Below are 18,792 nucleotides of genomic sequence, written 5' to 3' on the forward strand. Positions count from 1 at the left end.
TTTTAATAAAATTAATCACTGGTTTACTCTGAAAGAGTTCAAGATCTATTATTATTTACATGCAAGTCCATGCCATTGGTCCTTGAAAATGAGTATCTTGGCTTAACTCTCTCTCTCTCTCTCTTTTTATAATAGTTAACCCCGGATTTATAACAAGACTAACCAATAATTTGAGTCGATTGTTATCCGAAATGCTCGGCTTAATATTCCCTATCAAATATCTATGAAAAAATATTGTGTCCAGATATCACTGAACGATGGTCTGTAGCCTATATCACTGTGCAATAGAGCAATGCAAAAGGGTAGGGGTTAATGGGTTAATCAGTAAGTAAAATTCCTTCCGTCCTTTGGCATGATAAGCATGTTTAGTCATCAATATTAGATTAACAAAAAAAAAATGGATAGTGTACCAACGTAGTCTTTCAGGCAACTAAAAACACTTATAAGTACTCCAAAAGATCAACATGGTCAAGCGCACACAAAGTTCCACATATTTTTCTCTTGTGTGTGCGTGTTGTTTCTTACGTGTTGATATACTGTTAATTGTGCCAAGGAGTACTTTTCCTGTAGCTTCAAGGTCGTGTGTGCGACATCATACGACGAGCTCTAATCATTTTTTATATATTTTATATCGATGTTTTTTTCTCACAATATAAAGATCCCGAAAGAAGCAAGACGAATGGGTTATTCATGGCAGTCGAAAGTAATGTTGATGATGATGAACCTGACCAATACAGGAGGGAGAGCAGTAGGTGGTGTTCGTGTGGTAACTGTCCTGTGATGGAGACTGATGTAGAATGCCTTTGTTGTCGTGAACTCAAGAGATGTCGGGAAATCCAGACCAATGGATGTATCATTGATTCTAACAGATTTAAATTCCTTTGTCTTGACAAACCATCTCTGCGTGTGTTTCTCTCTTTAAGGAGCAAAGACCATCAAATTCCCGGATATATGGAGAACAAGTAAGATCTTATCATTAATATAAAGGAAGGAAGAATTTTAGATGAAATTTCAAAAATATAGATATGAAAATATATATACAAAAAACTAATTATAAAAAAAAGAAAAAAAACCCCAAAATATTTAAAATAAATCACAATGATAATAAGATAATCAAGCGCTATTAGCATGATAACATGAATACAGTGATAGTTAAATGCTTAATACGGAGTATGCTTCTGGACGTGTCTGAACACAACATTTATTTATGTTATTCTTTAGCAGCTGTGAATAATGCTGAAGTCCCTTGTCCACCTCCTGGACTGTTGTATGATTTTTCTTATCATTTTTATTTTGTACATACATGTACAGTACGTAAACATAAAATCATCTCACGACTCACAGAGACACACACCCTCACACATATACAGAGAATCACTGGAGTATATGGTTGGCCGTTCCCGCCAAAACACGTGTCAAAACTATACGCGTGCAAGTCAAAACGTACGCATGGTTCTTCAAAAACGTACGCGTGGATCTGTAATAACGTACGTATGGTCTTGACAGAACGTACGTATGGACATTTTCTAGTATACTTCTATGACATTCTTAACGTACGTATGATTTTGGCATAACGTACGCGTAGTTCTGTCATTACATACGCGTGGTTCTGTCATTACGTACGCGTGGTTCCCGGAAAAATAATTAACTCATATACCAAAGCACGCATACGTAATGACAGAAGCACGTGTACGTTATGCCAAAACCATACGCGTGCAAGTGAGAACGTACGCGTGGATCTGTCATAACGTACGTATGGTTTTGACAGATCGTACGTATGGACATTTTCTATTATACTTCCATGACATTCTTAACGTACGTTTTGGCGGGAACGGCCAACCATAGGAGTAAGAGATACACGGGACGTATGTGCACCATATGTGTTGGTCATATGTACTGGTCTAAATGCAAAGGGTTTGCCATCGATACCCATAAGCTGGATTGAGCTCGATGCACGCTGCCGCAGGCACGACCCATGGGCAAATGAAAAGTAGGGGCCATACCAACGCTTTATAGAACTCCACACGTGATGTTTGCACACGCATGCGCAATAGAAAAAAGTGTGTAACTTTGTGCCTGCTTGATCTTTTGATCCGTGCAGTATTTCTTTGGACCCAAAAGAGTGATTTGTAGCTAAATCCACCTTGTGATATCGATGGATTTTCCCGATCATTACAAATCGTCCAGGACGTAGACTAATCTATCCGAGCTTTGCCCTCCCCGGCTGACTCACATTTCTTATTGCTTCATTTGGGTGTACCCAAGCAATTTCTATATTTTGTGTTCTTATAGTTTATTTTTGTTCTATGATGTTCCATGGCCTTTTCAGATCCTATCGGTTTGCCGCTTTCAGGATTTGGTCAGATTACTTGCACGATTACATGGGTAAAGGAGTTCGATGGCCTCTTCCAGCCTGCGTGGTGACACGAGTGCGGCAAGAGTTCCCCAATAAGACAGGCGTCTACGCTGGCTTCAAATTTGGGAAACATGGGAAAGTTGGAAAGGTAATCGAAATGTCTCAACTGTTACATGTATATTGCACAATTTTCCGGGCAGATGGGGCACTCGGCAATAAAGTTGCACGATGATCTACCACAGGTGCCACGGCTATTAAAATTCAGGCATTTATCCTATTATACATAGGTCTAATGAAAATGGATTCAAATTTTGCCAGTCTGTTGGAATGAAAAATGCACCAAAGTCGGTTCCATTGTCTTGTGGCGATACAGTTGAATATATGGTAAATTGCCAATTCGTCTACTGCTAACTTGTCCACTCATCACAACAAATATTGTGGTTTCTAACCTAAAATTTTGATAACGGCACATTTTATTTGGAAAAAGGGGCACTTTTCATTTTGGAAAACAAACATTTTTTCTACGATAATTTTCTGAGGGGGGGGGGGGGTAAATGCCCCCTATCCCCGGTTAGCCCCTGTTACACCCACAAATGTAATAATCGCCCACAAATGTAATAACGCCCACAAATGTAATAACACTTTACCCACAAATGTAATAACGCCCACAAATGTAATAACACTTTACCCACAAATGTAATAATTTCACCCACAAATGTAATAATGCACTTTACCCACAAATGTAATAATTTTTGATCGCCCACAAATGTAATAATGACTTTACCCACAAATGTAATAAATTTGAAGGGATTTTTGGCGAATCCGTTCTAAACTAAAATCCTATAGTAATGCGTTCATACAGCACAAAAGTGCAAAGTCTTTTTTCCAGACCCGGTTAATAAAACATTATAGTACAAGTCCAAAGTCTTTTTCCAGACCCGGTTGTTTCAAAATTATAATATACGTCCAAAGTCTTTTCTCCAGACCCGGTTAATTCAAAAATTATAATGCAAGTCCAAAGTCTTTTTTTCAGACCCAGTTGTTTCAAAAATTGTAATATAAGTCCAAAGTCTTTTTTCCAGACCCGGTCGTTTCAAAAATTATAATGCAAGTCCAAAGTCTTTTTTCCAGACCCGGTTAATTCAAAAGTTATGATATACGCCCAAAGTCTTTTTTCCAGACCCGGTCAATTAAAAAATTATAATGTAAGTCCAAAGTCTTTTTTCCAGACCCGGTTGTTTCAAAAATTATAATAAACATCCAAAGACTTTTTTCCAGACCCGTTTAATTCAAAAATTATAATATACGTCCAAAGTCTTTATTCCAGACCCGGTTAACTAAAAAGTTATAATGCAAGTCCAAAGTCTTTTTTTCAGACCCGGTTGTTTCAAAAATTAAAATTTAAGTTTAAAGTCTTTCTTCCAGACCCGGTTGTTTAAAAAATTATAATATACGTCCAAAGTCTTTTTTCCAGACGAGGTTGTTTGAAAAATTATTATATAAGTCCAAACTAAGATACGATAATGATATTCGTGTGGAATAAAAAATGAGAATCAAGCTTAGTCTTTTCTCCAGACCCAGTTAATTAAAACTGGTGGAAAAGTAACAAAGACCCCAACTCTCTTATTAATGTTAAATAACATAGAAATATAGTGTAGTCTTTCATCCAGACCCAGATCTTTCAAATATAAATGAATAATAATAATAAATTAGTAATAATAAAAAAGCAAGCAAAGACCCACGATCCTATTTATGTTGAATAACATGGAAATATATCGTAGTCTTTCCTCAAGACCCAGATCTTTCAAATAACAAATGAATAATAATAATAATAAATTAGTAATAATAAAAAAGCAAACAAAGACCAACGATCCTATTTATGTTGAATAACATGGAAGTATAGCGTAGTCTTTCCTCAAGACCCAGATCTTTCAAATGACAAATGAATAATAATAATAAATTAGTAATAATAAAAAAGCCAACAAAGACCCACGATCCTATTTATGTTGAATAACATGGAAATATAGCGTAGTCTTTCCTCCAGACCCAATTATTTCAAAATAACCAAAATCATTAAAAAAGAATAACAGAATCTATGGACCAACTATCCTTCAAACTAAGAACCTTCAATAAATAAAAGTTTAGAGAGTTTTCTTTATTCCAGACCTTGTCATTTTCAAAAAATAAGATAAATGAAATCCTCATATAAACTAAGACACAATCATATTCTTGTGCCTGTTCAACATGAATAAGATGATTGGGGGAGTATTTCATCAACATTTATGTCCGACAAGTTGTCAGATCTGACAACTGTCCTTGATGTTGATTGGCTAAGAAGCAGTGCTACCATGGTAAGTGTCGGATAAAACGTCAGACAACTCCTTTCATGAAATGCTCCCCGGGCTCTAAGTTTTGATGTTGTTTTTTTATTATAAATTTCTTTGCCTGGAAGAAAAAGTGAATGTTTAATTACATCATTTATTACAGGATGTTAGGCTGGAAGAGGGATAATTTTTTTTGTTCTTTTTTTAATAAACTGGTCTGGTCAAATTAAGTATGTTTTATCACAAGGGTTTTATAGTTTGGAAGATGCTGGGGTCTAAGTTTTAAGATTAATGTTTCGCTTAATTTGTATTTTTAAGAGAACTGCGTGATGGTTAAAGACAACACTCTAAGTCCAAGCATTTTAAGTGGGTTTAATTTTGAAGATTGGTCTTAGCTGTGATTTTTTGTTCAATATTTGTTTATCTTTTAAATAACCGAGTCTAGACGAAAGACTAAGCATAATACTCGTGTTATTCCACAAGAATAAGAATATGACAAAGTCTTTTGTTTTTAACATTGTTAAAATCATTTTTAAATTACTGGGTCTGGAATAAAGACTACGCTCTTAACATGTGTTTTTCTACATGCATGGTCTTAATTTGGAGGATTGTTGGTTCTCAGATTCGTTGTTGGGGGTTGGGTTTTATTGATTTTTTATTCTTGAAATAATTGTGTCTAGAGGAAAGCCGATCTTCGACAGTCGGTCTTCATGCTATTCCACAGTAATTTTATTATTGGGTATTCGTTTTAGAATATTTGAAAAAACTTTTTTTTTTTTAATAATAACCAAGTCTGGAGAAAGGATGTTTGCTTAACCCATGCATTATTACAATGTTTTGTAGGGGTCGTAGTCATGGGCGGAAATCCCAGGGGGACAGGGGGACGTGTCCCCCCTACTCAAAATAGTAGGGGGACACACTATCAAATGTTCCCCCTTCTATTTCTGGTCTTCTATGATGGTAAGAAATTCATCATTCAAAATCGAAATAAAACATGTATTTTAGGACGAGATGACCTTACTTTCGGGTGATAACCTTTTTTTTTTTTGCTTGTCAAATTCTCCAGACCCTTGTCACCCTACCTTTTGGGAGAGATTTCCGCCCCTGGTCGTAGTATTATTTAAAAAAAATGGGTGTGGGGTAAAGACATATTTTTTTACTGGGTGAAACTTTGGAAAATTGGTCTTAGATTTGAAGTTTTTTAATTCATTTTTTGAATAGCCGGGTCTGGAGGAAAGAGTACGCTTGATTCTCAATTTACCCTTAGCGCATATATTCACAATATACGCGGTATAAGTTAAAACAACAACAAAGACATTGATTCCACTAGTTTTAATTAACTGGGTCTGGAGAAAAGACTAAGCTCGATTCTCATTTTTATTCCACTGGAATATCATTATCGTATCTTAGTATGGACTTATATTAAAATTTTTGAAATAAACAGGTCTGGAAAAAGACTTTGGACTTATATTAACATTTTTTCAACAACCGGGTCTGTAAAAAGACTTGAACTTATATTATAATTTTTGAAACAAGCGGGTCTGGAGAAAGACTTTGGACTTATATTATTATTTTTTAAACAACCGGGTCTGGAAAAAAAGATTTTGGACATATGTTATAATTTTTTTAACAACCGGGTCTGGAAAAACACTTTGGACTTATATTATAATTTTTTAAACAACCGGGTCTGAAAAAAAGACTTTGGACTTATATTATCATTTTTGAAACAACCGGGTCTGGAAAAAAAGACTTTGGACATATATCATAATTTTTGAAACAACCGGGTCTGGAAAAACACTTTGGACTTATATTATAATTATTAAAACAACCGGGTCTGGAAAAAAAGACTTTGGACTTATATTATAATTTTTTAAACAACCAGGTCTGAAAAAAGACTTTGGACTTGCATTACAATTTTTGAAACAACCGGGTCTGGAAAAAAGACTTTGGACTTATATTACAATTTTTGAAACAACTGGGTCTGAAAAAAAGACTTTGGACTTGCATTATAATTTTTGAATTAACCGGGTCTGGAGAAAAGACTTTGGACGTATATTATAATTATGAAACAACCGGGTCTGGAAAAAGACTTTGGACTTGTACTATAATGTTTTATTAACCGGGTCTGGAAAAAAGACTTTGCACATTTGTGCTTTATGAAGGCATTACTATAGGATTTTAGTTTAGAACGGATTCGCCAAAAATCCCTTCAAATTTATTACATTCGTGGGTAAAGTCATTATTACATTTGTGGGCGATCAAACATTATTACATTTGTGGGTAAAGTGCATTATTACATTTGTGGGTGAAATTATTACATTTGTGGGTAAAGTGTTATTACATTTGTGGGCGTTATTACATTTGTGGGTAAAGTGTTATTACATTTGTGGGCGTTATTACATGTGTGGGCGTTATTACATTTGTGGGTGCAACAGCCCCCCCCCCCCCGAATACAAGTAGTAACATGTATGCAATTAGTTTTAAAAATGCTACAAAGGTATAGTCTTTTCGTCCCCGAAACATACAAAACAGCACAAGACACATTGTACCATGTGGGCAGATAAAATACAGAGGCATATACCATGTATACCCTTTCAGGTGATCCATTTATTGGTCATAAATACCACGAATCTTGTCACGATCTTATCACAGAATCATTCTCAGGCAACGTACTATTAATTTAATGGTGAAACGATGGTTCCTTTGGTGAATTCGCTCTTCTTCGAAGGTCTATGCCGATTACAATGATTTTCCTTTCCTTGTAATATGTATTTATTATACTAGGTGATACTTTTATATGTTGTATCTACTCATAGAAATCCGTTTCCTTCGTCCCCAACAATCCAACAATGATGAATATTGGAGAGACAACATCAATATAGTATGCAGAGACTAACACGGATTGAAACTTTGTTCAACATGTGGACCTACAGGAGATGGGACTAGCACAAGTGCATATTGCTGTTGTATTACTGCACTCCGTTATGGCCATTGGAAGAGGGTGTTCTTGCGTTTACTAGTCAGCACCAATCAATCTATTGTTATCGTTATTGTTTTAAAGAAAATGTTTTGTGTCTGAAATTTCTCCTTTTCTAAATTCCCTCTCAACCAACCATATTAAAATACGTATTAAATGCGCACTCATTTAATTGAAGCGACGTGTCTTTTGCGGCTTTTCTTGAGGCACTTTTTTAATTTTTAAGTGAAATTGAAGGATTTCAAGCATACTTTTGGTGATTTTCGTGATGACGTTCAGTAAAAAAATGTAAGTTTTCAAAATTTCGGGAGGGGGAGGGGGTGCCCTCTCCCCCCGCAGCGTTCGGCCACGATAATCAATATTCTACATAATTACAAATTACTGTATTACAGTCATGTATGTATATATGAGTATGAGCGTGCAGCGAATTATTTTTATAGGGTTCCATGGCATATACTCTGGCGACAATTGCTCCGGTGTAAATTCGACAAACTAATGGAATGACCAAATTCAACCCTTGATTAAACAATATACCCTAGCCTAAATCAAAGCCTAATGATAATGAGGATGATGATCATAATAATAATAATAAATACATATGATTTATATGACGTCTTATCGAATCTGATTAAATGCTCAAGGCGCTTAGAAAAGGGCGAAAACAAAGTAAAGATATAAGTACAAAAAGAGGCACACTACAAATGGGGAAAAAATGTCTGTCTCCAAACCTCGAACCTGCTGGTGAACAAATGAAATATTAGGTTTCCTTAAAGGATGATGCAGAGTTTGAGTTCTTCAGCTCCTGTGGTAGTGAATTCCACAGGGCTGGTCAGGCTTGATCGAGCAAAGGCTCGATCGCCCCGGGATTTTTCTTAGATAGTGTAATATGTAAAAGATTTGATTGGGATGATTGCAGTGAGCGTACATGATGATACTAAAAAACAAGAGACTTGAAAGCATAACATAAAACCCTGTTGCAATCCTTACCCCAACCCGTTATCTCAGACGAAATTAAGCCCGGAACAATTGTCGCCAGAGCAAATATCGTGTCACGGTATTAACCGTTTATAGAATATACAGGCTTATGTGTCTTTATTTATTTATTTATGTATTTATTTCGTCTTTATTCAACAGGGTAGCCCCATCAGTAGTTGAAATACTGTTATACTAGGAAGCCCTGCATAACATAAAATACATATACATAAGAACAAAATAACATGATATTGGATGCTACTTGTCAACGAGCAATAATAGAGAACAAATATTTACAACATAATTTATGATTACAATAAATGTTCACTTTGGTTAAGTTATGGTCAACGAAAATATAATAAAAAACAGTTCATTTTAAGGCTACTAACAAAATAAAGTGTAAGAAAACAAAAGACATTTGGTAGGAGCCAATCCGGTCTAAACTAGTCATACAACGTATTATATTATAATAAGCTGCTTTCAGAAAAAAATATTAATGAATAATATAAATCAAAATAGGATAGGTGTGATTGTATGCGATTTGTAGTTAATTATTGTAATTACCTAATTTCTATTTCATCCATCGTAATTGCATTACAAAATGTGTGTATATATATATATGATAGATAATATTGACTTTTCAAGGTTTATTTGAAAAATGATGCTTATGGGAAATTCTATAAAATATGTATGTCCGACCCCCTGCATGTGGGACCGCCGTGAAATTTTCTGTCTCCGATTTCTTATTCTTTTGACATCCTGTAATGCTCAGTTTATAAAGAGACGTAAACTTGAGAAAAATGGAGGTCTCGCTTACAAAAAGGTTGATTATCTTATTGAATTGCCCTTATATATATTTAAAATAACCTACTAAGAAATCGTCAGGATGTGTTTTTTTATTCTTATTTTTTTTCTGGTATACATTGCTTACCATCTTACTATTATAAACTTTTAATGATATCCATTGAACTCTATCTTACATCGTCCTGTTTCATCCATTACACCCACGCGATGTTATAAGTAAATAATGAAGGAGAAATTGCATCATGAAGGATTACTGCTAATTAATTAATGATGACAAAATCAGTACGATAATACACCAGAGCGTACTGTTTTCAGAAGGAGAAGAAGAAGAGATCTGGGCCCCGTTTCTGAAAACTGGGACAAGTTAGTCATATATTTATCCACCAACCCACAGTGTTAGTCCAAATTATACTAAACCGGTTTCACAAAAGGCTTCCTAACTAGAAACCCTTGATATCGATATTATCGGTTGAAACGTTGTTATCGCTTCTGCTTATTTGGTGCGTATAATTCAGCAGTGAATATTCGCGCAAAATGAGCAGACCCGACGTAGCCTCAGTCACAAAATAAGTAATTTTTAAAAAGCAAAATAACGATGAAACTGCAATTATTGTGAGGAATGTTGAAATACATCTAATCAAAATAATAGCAGAGGCAAAATAAGCACCATGCATACTTAAACCGTGAAGACTGGGGCATTCAATTGATGAGAAACTGAAATTATGAATAATTCATTTCAATTAAAAAAAAAATCACATGTGGACGTTGAGATGGGTACCCACCGGATATCAAACTTCAATATAGTTTACGGAAGTAAACCATAAATGTTTTATTTGTAAAAGGATGATAATTATACGTCTTTTAATGATTCCATACATTATGAAACTATAGTGTAACATAAGTTTTTTAAATCTTTAGATATCGGAACAAACGATTTGACAAATTTTATGAATAAATTAGAGATATAATTTCTTAAAATGTTGATAAGGGTCAGAAAACAACGTATACGAATTCAGTTATGGATTGCCTGTGGTGGCAAAACTTTTAACGCTTCAATATTTTACTATAATTTCAAAACGAATGGTTTTGTGGCGTTTTATCAACATTTTTTATAGGTTCTGAGCGTACCAATAATTAATGAACCTATCCCACTTGTTTTGTTATGTAGCTTTGATTACGTAGGATTGCATTGTCAAATTTCGAGGCATTTTGCATGTCATAGTCTACCCACGTGATGCCACTTCTTCATTACAAAAGAAGTTATGACAGGGTCGGAGGTGTGTTACACCCACAAATGTAATAAACGCCCACAAATGTAATAACGCCCACAAATGTAACAACACTTTACTCACAAATGTAATAACTTTTGATCACCAACAAATGTTATAAATTTGAAGGGTTATTTTGACGAATTTGTTATAAACAAAAACCCTATCGTAGGGTATTGTTTAGAAAAGAATCGTCAAAACATTCCTTCAAATATATTACAATAGTGAGTGAAGTCATTGTTACTTTTGTGGGTGATCAAAATCTATTACATTTGTGGTAAAGTGTTAGTTAATTTGTGGGAATTATTACATTTGTGGGTGTAGAGGTAGAGTGTAATAGAGGTTTTCGCCCTCGATCTTGGCAGAGGCATGGTCCTGGTAAGTGGGGGTGGTGGGAGTGCTGAAGCACCCCTAAGATTTTCCTGGGGGTGCTACGTGTATTTTCTCCATAGGTATCACCCCTAGGAATTTTGGAAGGTGTTCGAAAATTGAGAAAGGTTACCAAAATGGCCTTCATTTTGTAATGAAACCCTTATCTTTTTTTTTGCTTTTCAAAAGTCTCCAGAATAAAATGGCCTGCTTTTTGTAGTGAAATCTTTTTTTTGCTTTTCAAATTTACATCAGGACCCCCAGTAAAAAAAATAATCGTTCCCAGGCCCTGAAAAGCGGGTTTTGTAAAACGGTTAGCTGACAGGTAGCTCACCTTCTCCGATTAGTTAGACTTTAATATGACGGTGTTGAGAAACGGGCTCCAATTATCCTACATTTAACAAGAAAATCCAATACTTGCATCGTACGGATACAAGATGCCTAGCAAGCAATGGTATTTTCAGTATCGTTACGGACTTCACCTTATTTTTCTGAAAACTGTCGACTGTTCATTACTATCAGAAATACACATGTTTATGACAAAAAGTGTATTATATTAATATAATTTTAATATAACCTGTTTTTATAGTTTATGTAATTGTTATTGTTTATCAGAATTTCTATTGGGAATATTTATTACTGCAAGTTTGAATTATTATTGCCAATTTAGATTTTTATTGCTGGCTCCAATCGATATTATTTTTCTTGTTCATGTAAAATTTATATGCTTTTTATCTGAAATAAACCGAGTGAAATTGAATAAAATTTATCTTGAATCTTTAATATATTTAAATTCATTTTTATTTCACATTTGCATAAAAATACAAAAACATGGCTATGCAGGTCTAACGGTAAGATAGGAATAAATTGCGTAACATTACACATGGCACAAATAGAGAAAATACACTGACAAATTTGTGGTATTTGACAAGGGCCAAAGGCCTACCAAAGGTAAATCCCTGAAGGTCCCCCCCAAAAATAAAAAAAATAAAAATAAAAAATAAACAACGTAATAGAGGAGAACTTAACACACACAAAAAACGAACAAACAAAACGATTTCAAGAAACAAATAATTTGTTCAAAAGAATATGTTTATATCTACGCTAAAGTGGTTGATAAAAGGGTAGGATTTATAATCATTTGGTTAAGTATTTCAGAGTGTGGGTCCAGCATATTCGACAAAAGATTATGAGAAATTATATTTGAAATTTGGAAAATGTATTTAAATTTTCATTTCGGCTTGTAATATAACTATATTACCACATATTGACATATATATATACATATACATACATATATACATTAAAAATAAATCATTATAAAAAGAGGGACGAAAATTGTAAATCAATAAGTACATAAGAGTTTTACTTTTATATCTATGTTTGTATTAAATCAAAGCTTATTAAAAAGTGATTGTGTACTTGATCTTACTCGTTTCTGTGACCACATCTGAAAATCTCGTAGATTAAGCAAAAAGACCCTTTTTTATTATTATTCAATATAAATATTAAAAAAATGAGATAAGATTTGTTTACGTTCAGGTAAAATCATTATGCAACATGTTTTGTCAACGTTCAGTATTGATTTATTGGTAAGGAATCACTCTTATATTTTTTTCAATTCTAGATTTGATTAAAGTTATATATTAAAATTAACTTATTTAAATTATTACTATACAAAAAACAAATTAGTATCATGTGCCCACAAGTATAGTCTAAAATATTACTAACATACTGTAAATCATTTATAAATATCAAATTAAGTATTGGACCAAAGACATAACTTTGCAGCAGAACGATATTTCAATTCAATTCAATTCATTTTGGCAAATAATAAAATGAAAAAAATGCCATAGTTCCATCAAACTTTCGAAAGTAAATATTTGTAAAATATACTCTAACAAGTTATTACGATGGATAAATTTCGATGATCTAGGTCTCATTGACACATGCACAATCTAAAAAAAAATCTAAGCGCTGTGCTGCAGAGCCCGGTTGAAGAGTGCTTACTGATCTAATTTTCATTCAGCAGTGCGCTCAGAGGTATCTGACAAGCGACTGCGCCGTCGCATTACGGGACTTGCCCGGTAAAGACAGATCGATTTCCTTGTACGTCCGAGAGATGATATGTGACGTCATTGATGGAATAGAGCACTATGCGCTGTGACGTCAGCATCTCCAATGCATGTATTCGACTCAAATTCTTTTTCCTGTCTCATCTTATTTACAAATGCCACTCTAACCCTCTCCTATCTATTCCTTTATATGTCCATCCTTAACCAAATTAATACCTTTTTGATCAGTAAACTATATCATGTATATGAAAAATAACATGCGAAGTTGATTCAGCAAGAACAAATCAATTTTTATGATATTCAAAACCATTTTTACTGTAATTGACGACGGATTTTACATTCGAAAAAACAGAACCTAAAGAACTCTTCTCAGTTAAAATAATTTAATCCAATAATGATGCCATATTGAAATGCACATCAAATGTTATCACAATACAAAAAAAAAGAAGAATGCATGATAAAGGTTTATATTGTTGGCTTGTATGACTGTTTCAATAAAACAATTGCAATTAACGGAATAGCCAGAATATAGGTCGAACTGTGTTATAGGTTATCGTTGAAAAAAAAATATTTTCATGAACTGGTATTATGATGATCGATACAGTTGGTGGGAGGGGTAATAAATAATACCTTTTGATGAATTAACATGTATCAAGAAATCGAATCTTAACTCTTAATTAGTCTGTTAGAAAGCATGGATCATAATTGGCATATATTGGTAAGAGAAATTAGAAATGGACACATTGTTAGTTCTGATGGAATTCTGCTAAATTTCGGCAGAAATACTGCGTGGTAATAAATCGTCCACTGAAACGTATTCCTATATTGGTGTAAATTTATCAAAACACATTTGCATTCTGCAAAAAGATATGTTTGGTGTAGTGGCCAACGTCGACTACTTGTACACCACTTTCACCTTCACTTACCACTAATTATACATGTACATTCATCGGCCTTCGATTACCATAAAGCCTTTTCTTTCCTATGTGCAAGAAGTAAAGGAAATTCTCCCTATAATGAACATTAGCGCATGCATACAATATGGGGTTGATGGCGGAGTTTGCCCATAGAATGAAAGTCATCGCCTCCGTCGCCACGTTGTTAGCTTCACCACCATGTATGAGGACATAGCATTCGTTGATGTAGTGGGGGAGCCAGCATAAGATGAAGACTAGGAGGAGGATTGTAAGAAGTTTAGCGGCTTTTTGATGACCCCCACCCGGTGTTGGAGTACGATGGACGCGCATTACAGGTAATCCAGACGTTTTCTCTTGATCATTCTTACCATCCCGTCCGGGGACGACGTTAGCGTTCGTATCCTCACCTCTGCGCCCTTTTAACTCGATTATGGTTTCCTTCTGTTTCTGTATTTTAATAAAAACTTTCAAGTTTAATAGAAACAGAGTCAAGACGGGCAACACAAACTCAAAGATGAACATCGAAAAAAACAGAGCCTTTTCACGACGGTATTCCAAATTACAAGTTTGATATTTGAGGTAATTGTAGTCATTCCACGCGGAATAGATGAAAGCAAGACTGGTATGTACGAGACTGCAGAAGAACCAGACAACGATGAAGATAAGGACGATACGTTTCCGAGACTGACGAAGCTGGTATTTCATTGCATTCCTCACCATGAGGTACCGGTCCACGCTGATGGCGATGACGGTGATAACGGACATGTCGGTTGAGATGTAACTGATGGCCCATACGATGATACAGAAAGTCCTTCCAAATAACCACTTATCCGTGATGTACTGGGGGATGTAAATAATCATAGTTATGCCAACGAGGAGATCGGCGATGGCTAGATTAAGAATGAACGTGTTAGTCCTCCTCTTTCGTATTCTCTCATCACGTTTGTACGCAGCCAAAACAAGCGCATTTCCAAGAACAGTTATAACTGTTGAAGGAATAAACAAGCACACCAAGACGATCCGAAAAGCAGACAACACTGTCTTATTTGCTTCAGGTCCAGGTGTGGACGATCCCGCCAAAGTAGACGTTTCAGCATCCATCGTTGTATATCTCACAACACGGCGACTTAAACAATACAGAATACTGATGATTTGACATTAAAGATGCTAGCTATATCTCCTTTCAAAATGCTTTGATGGAAGCAGGGAATTAACACCCTAATGTCCCAGGATCGAATCACTCATTAAAGTTACGGCCTGAAATGGAAAAGAGACTATCTATATTGGCACAGTCTATAGCTTTACTGCCCGGATTGTAAAGATGTAAGTCTCACTAAAAATATGCACAAACTGCATCAATTACACATTAGTCTCAATGCATTTAATGAATTTGAGGCGCGCTTCTTTCAGGCAGCCCTGCATGTTAAAATCATGATCAAATAGACAAAGAGATCCAACTCATTAAGCTGCCAATCAAATGTGCCGTCAGTCTGCAGGTCCCCTTGCTAATGAGCAAATGAGCAATATTTGTCCAATTCCTCTCGTGGCTGAATTCATATCCCTGTAAAATCTCGTGAATTGTGAGATTTTCTCTCCCAAAGAATTTAACCATTTTCTCCTTAAGTAAATTGATTTATTAGTACCGTAGGAAAGAGTAAATGTTACTCTTTTATATATGTAATTCATTTTGAATAAAATATTTTGATAAAAAAAATTAATTTCAGACTTGAAAAGATGCCTCGAATAAAATTTTCTTCCTCTCTCTTCTCTTGCAAATTATGCAAAACTTTTTTTTTTTGGGGGGGGGGGGCACAAATACTATTTATATCATCAGAAAGCTCAAACTCTATTATATACTGACTTTAATACTTTTTTATGGTACCTTTTAGATGGGTTATCAGACAGCTTTTCCATCAAGATACAATACGAGATTTTTGAAAATTCTGAGTAGCAAGACATCCAGAGTTCTGATTGGCTGGATAGATTTCAGAACACCCGCAGGTAATTTGAAGAAATTACCGCATGGTGAATGCGACCTTGGACAGGCCCTAGCAATGAAATGTTGGAATTTGAGTGGGTGTGTGGTCTCTATGACCAACCTGAGCGAAACATTCTTGTTTTAAGCTTTTAAATGTACTTTGCCTATGAAAAGCTGGCTGCTGACCCATCTAAAATACATCTTCTTATAAAACCTTTATTATATTAAAGCATCATAATCTAAAAATCATTTGGGCCCAAACAGATATTAAGTGTAAAAAGAATAACCTTTGTTGCATGAAAATGATTATTTTGTATCGTGTTTTAGAAAAAAGTTTTACCTGTATTATAATATGTTTTGTAAAATCCAGACACATGACCTAAAAGAATAGTTTTTATTCTTTATAAAGATAACACAAACGTAATATTCGGTCAATATTTAGAGCAGCAATGGCCGAATAAAAATAGGTGTTTTCGTCCGCACCAAGCTCATTAGCAATGCAAAACCCTCTAGTCATGAATATTACTTGAATGAAATAAGCTTTTTTGTGGACATGCCGACTGACTGTGTGATGATGAACTGATCAGAAAATTTCAAACGGGTCTAAAATGCTCCACATACTAAAAGCTCTCACATCGATCTAGTCTAGATTTGGATTGAAAACCCCTGCATCAGTCTCCTCTCTTTCCACCTCCTACTAACGTCCAGATCTAGACTAGCATCAATCTTGCATCAACGCTTCAAAAAATGGGAACGAATGTAATATTCCAATAACCAGTCATGTATTCCTCCAATTACTCCCCCCCCCTCCCTTTTTTTGGTATTAAATGATAGATGTGATAACGTACGCAGGATCCAGCAGCTGCCCACCGGCCGAACATCAGAGATACATGTAAATCATCCCCCTTTGATACCATGATAGCACAATGAACGTCGGTATCGTGTCGTGAACCAACGCGTGAATCTACGGGAGGTGAGAGGGTCAGGAAAAAATACAACTACAAACAATAGCATGAAATGTGTAACCGGAATAGGTGCTAATACTCGGTGACCTACCTTAAAAACATTCAGACTAAATCACCCACAGTAAAACGAAATTTTCTTGCTGGGACACCCACTTTGCTCTTACCGAAAGCTGTATTTCGTGCAGGAATTTTCAATGATATTCATAAAGTCTAAGATCAGCAAATAACACTCCCAAAGCTGACGCCATACTGGCTTTAGATACTCATATGTTCTTATTAAAATATTTGCAAACAATTTACAAACTCTGAAAAGCCATTGTCTTTAATGGCCGAAGTCTTAATAATGATAATAATAATAATGACAATAATATTGATAACAACAACAATGATAATAATAACAATAAAAACAATAACATGAATCATTGTAATTACATATTAATGAAAAATAATTTACCATAAATCAATACATCTCGTTACACTAGACTACATAAGACAAATGAATTTATCGCATAAAACGCGACTGCATGTACCTTCCTGTTGTTGTGGACTACTGAAACAAAAAATCATGAGAAAATGCGGAACAAAATAAAATGTTGCCGTCCTACCATTGAGTTCCACGAACGAAACATACTGTCCCCCGTCACCCGGGACATCCCCCGGAAAATCGACAGTCTGGACGGTCTGGTGTATTGTCACCCGTCTCCCGGTTCTATCCCCGGGTTTTTCGAAGGAAGAGCGACCTTGGCTCGTAATCCGAGTTCGTGCACCTGCGAAATGTTGTGTCAAGAGAACTGCTTCCGCTCAGTACTGTGCAAGTGCTCGGCTAGCTGCAAGCAATTGCATTTCCCGCGTTATCATGTGCGGGTGCGCCTTACGTAACCATGCCGATGACCTAGCCCACTCATCCCCGGTGCCAATCTCCCGGACACCGGGGAATGTATGGACGGTCGGTCGTAAAGAGATAAGATTTCTCTCCCCCTTTCCCCGAGTGACGGGGGACAGTCTGAACGGCCTGTCATGAGTTAATAGCTCCATGCTTTAATCGTTTTGCCATCGGTTTGAATCAGCTTTTCTTCTTGTTGTTTGGTTTGGCTGGCAGGCAATGATTATTTTCGTTGGTTTGAGTAGCCTAGCTAGCTCTGGACGTTAGTAGTCATTTGTTTGGAAAACCCTACACTCATTCATCCCAGACAGTGTCCACACACCGTCCTTTCACTTCTTTGTTTTCCCTTCCGTTCTTTTTTTTCTTTCTTATAATTTCAAAGGTGGCAGACCGATCACCCCTACCATTCTGAAATGTTAAATCAACAATTGTAAGGTTGTGTGGTCTAGTGGTTAGAACATTGGCATGATTGGACTCCTAATCGTAAGGTTGTCAGTTCAAATCTATGCTATTCCGTTGTCTCCACTTTGATAAACAGCCCTCGAAAGTGATATATGTTGTCTGTACCGGTCAGCAATTATGCCTGATTAACATAGACGTAACATGTTTCCTATGTTATTATTGGTTATACATGTGTAACAGCTTAGATTTAAGGTGATCATTTCACTCTGTTCTGATTTAAAAAATTCTCCTTTTTGTTCCTGAAAATGGGCTAAACATTAGGCTTATAGTGTAAAAATACCATCCCAAAAGTTTCAAAGTGTTATATTTACTTGTACAAGATCAATTTTAAAACCTTGGAGATGTAAACCAAAGTTTGAAAATAATTGGGAGTTGGTTTCAATGACTATGTGTATACAGGCAATCTGTGCACCACAACACATTATTTCTAGATGAACACAGC

General features: G+C 35.4%; 2 protein-coding genes across 2 annotated transcripts in view; one reads left to right on the top strand and one right to left on the bottom strand.

Moving 5' to 3' along the window:
- LOC129267461 (uncharacterized) overlaps positions 1-9,113 on the top strand; it is a 30,687-nt gene extending 21,574 nt beyond the window's left edge. Inside the window, exons 6-8 of the mRNA XM_064103441.1 lie at positions 659-962; positions 2,330-2,504; positions 7,497-9,113. Of these exons, the coding sequence (XP_063959511.1) occupies positions 659-962; positions 2,330-2,504; positions 7,497-7,562 (545 nt within the window). The 3' untranslated portion in view covers positions 7,563-9,113. The remainder of the gene's footprint in view (positions 1-658; positions 963-2,329; positions 2,505-7,496) is intronic.
- Positions 9,114-14,077: 4,964 nt separating this feature from the next.
- LOC135154984 (histamine H3 receptor-like) lies at positions 14,078-15,163 on the bottom strand. Its single transcript, XM_064103247.1, has one exon. The coding sequence runs from the start codon at positions 15,161-15,163 to the stop codon at positions 14,078-14,080; it is 1,086 nt and encodes a 361-aa protein (XP_063959317.1).
- Between the last annotated feature and the right edge of the window lie 3,629 nt (positions 15,164-18,792).

The sequence above is a fragment of the Lytechinus pictus genome, chromosome 8, assembly GCF_037042905.1.
Source record: "Lytechinus pictus isolate F3 Inbred chromosome 8, Lp3.0, whole genome shotgun sequence".
NCBI lineage: Eukaryota > Metazoa > Echinodermata > Echinoidea > Temnopleuroida > Toxopneustidae > Lytechinus > Lytechinus pictus.

What these genes read in the sequence shown, in the direction of transcription:
- LOC135154984 (XM_064103247.1), bottom strand. Translation starts at nt 15,163, where the DNA reads ATGGATGCTGAAACGTCTACTTTGGCGGGATCGTCCACACCTGGACCT.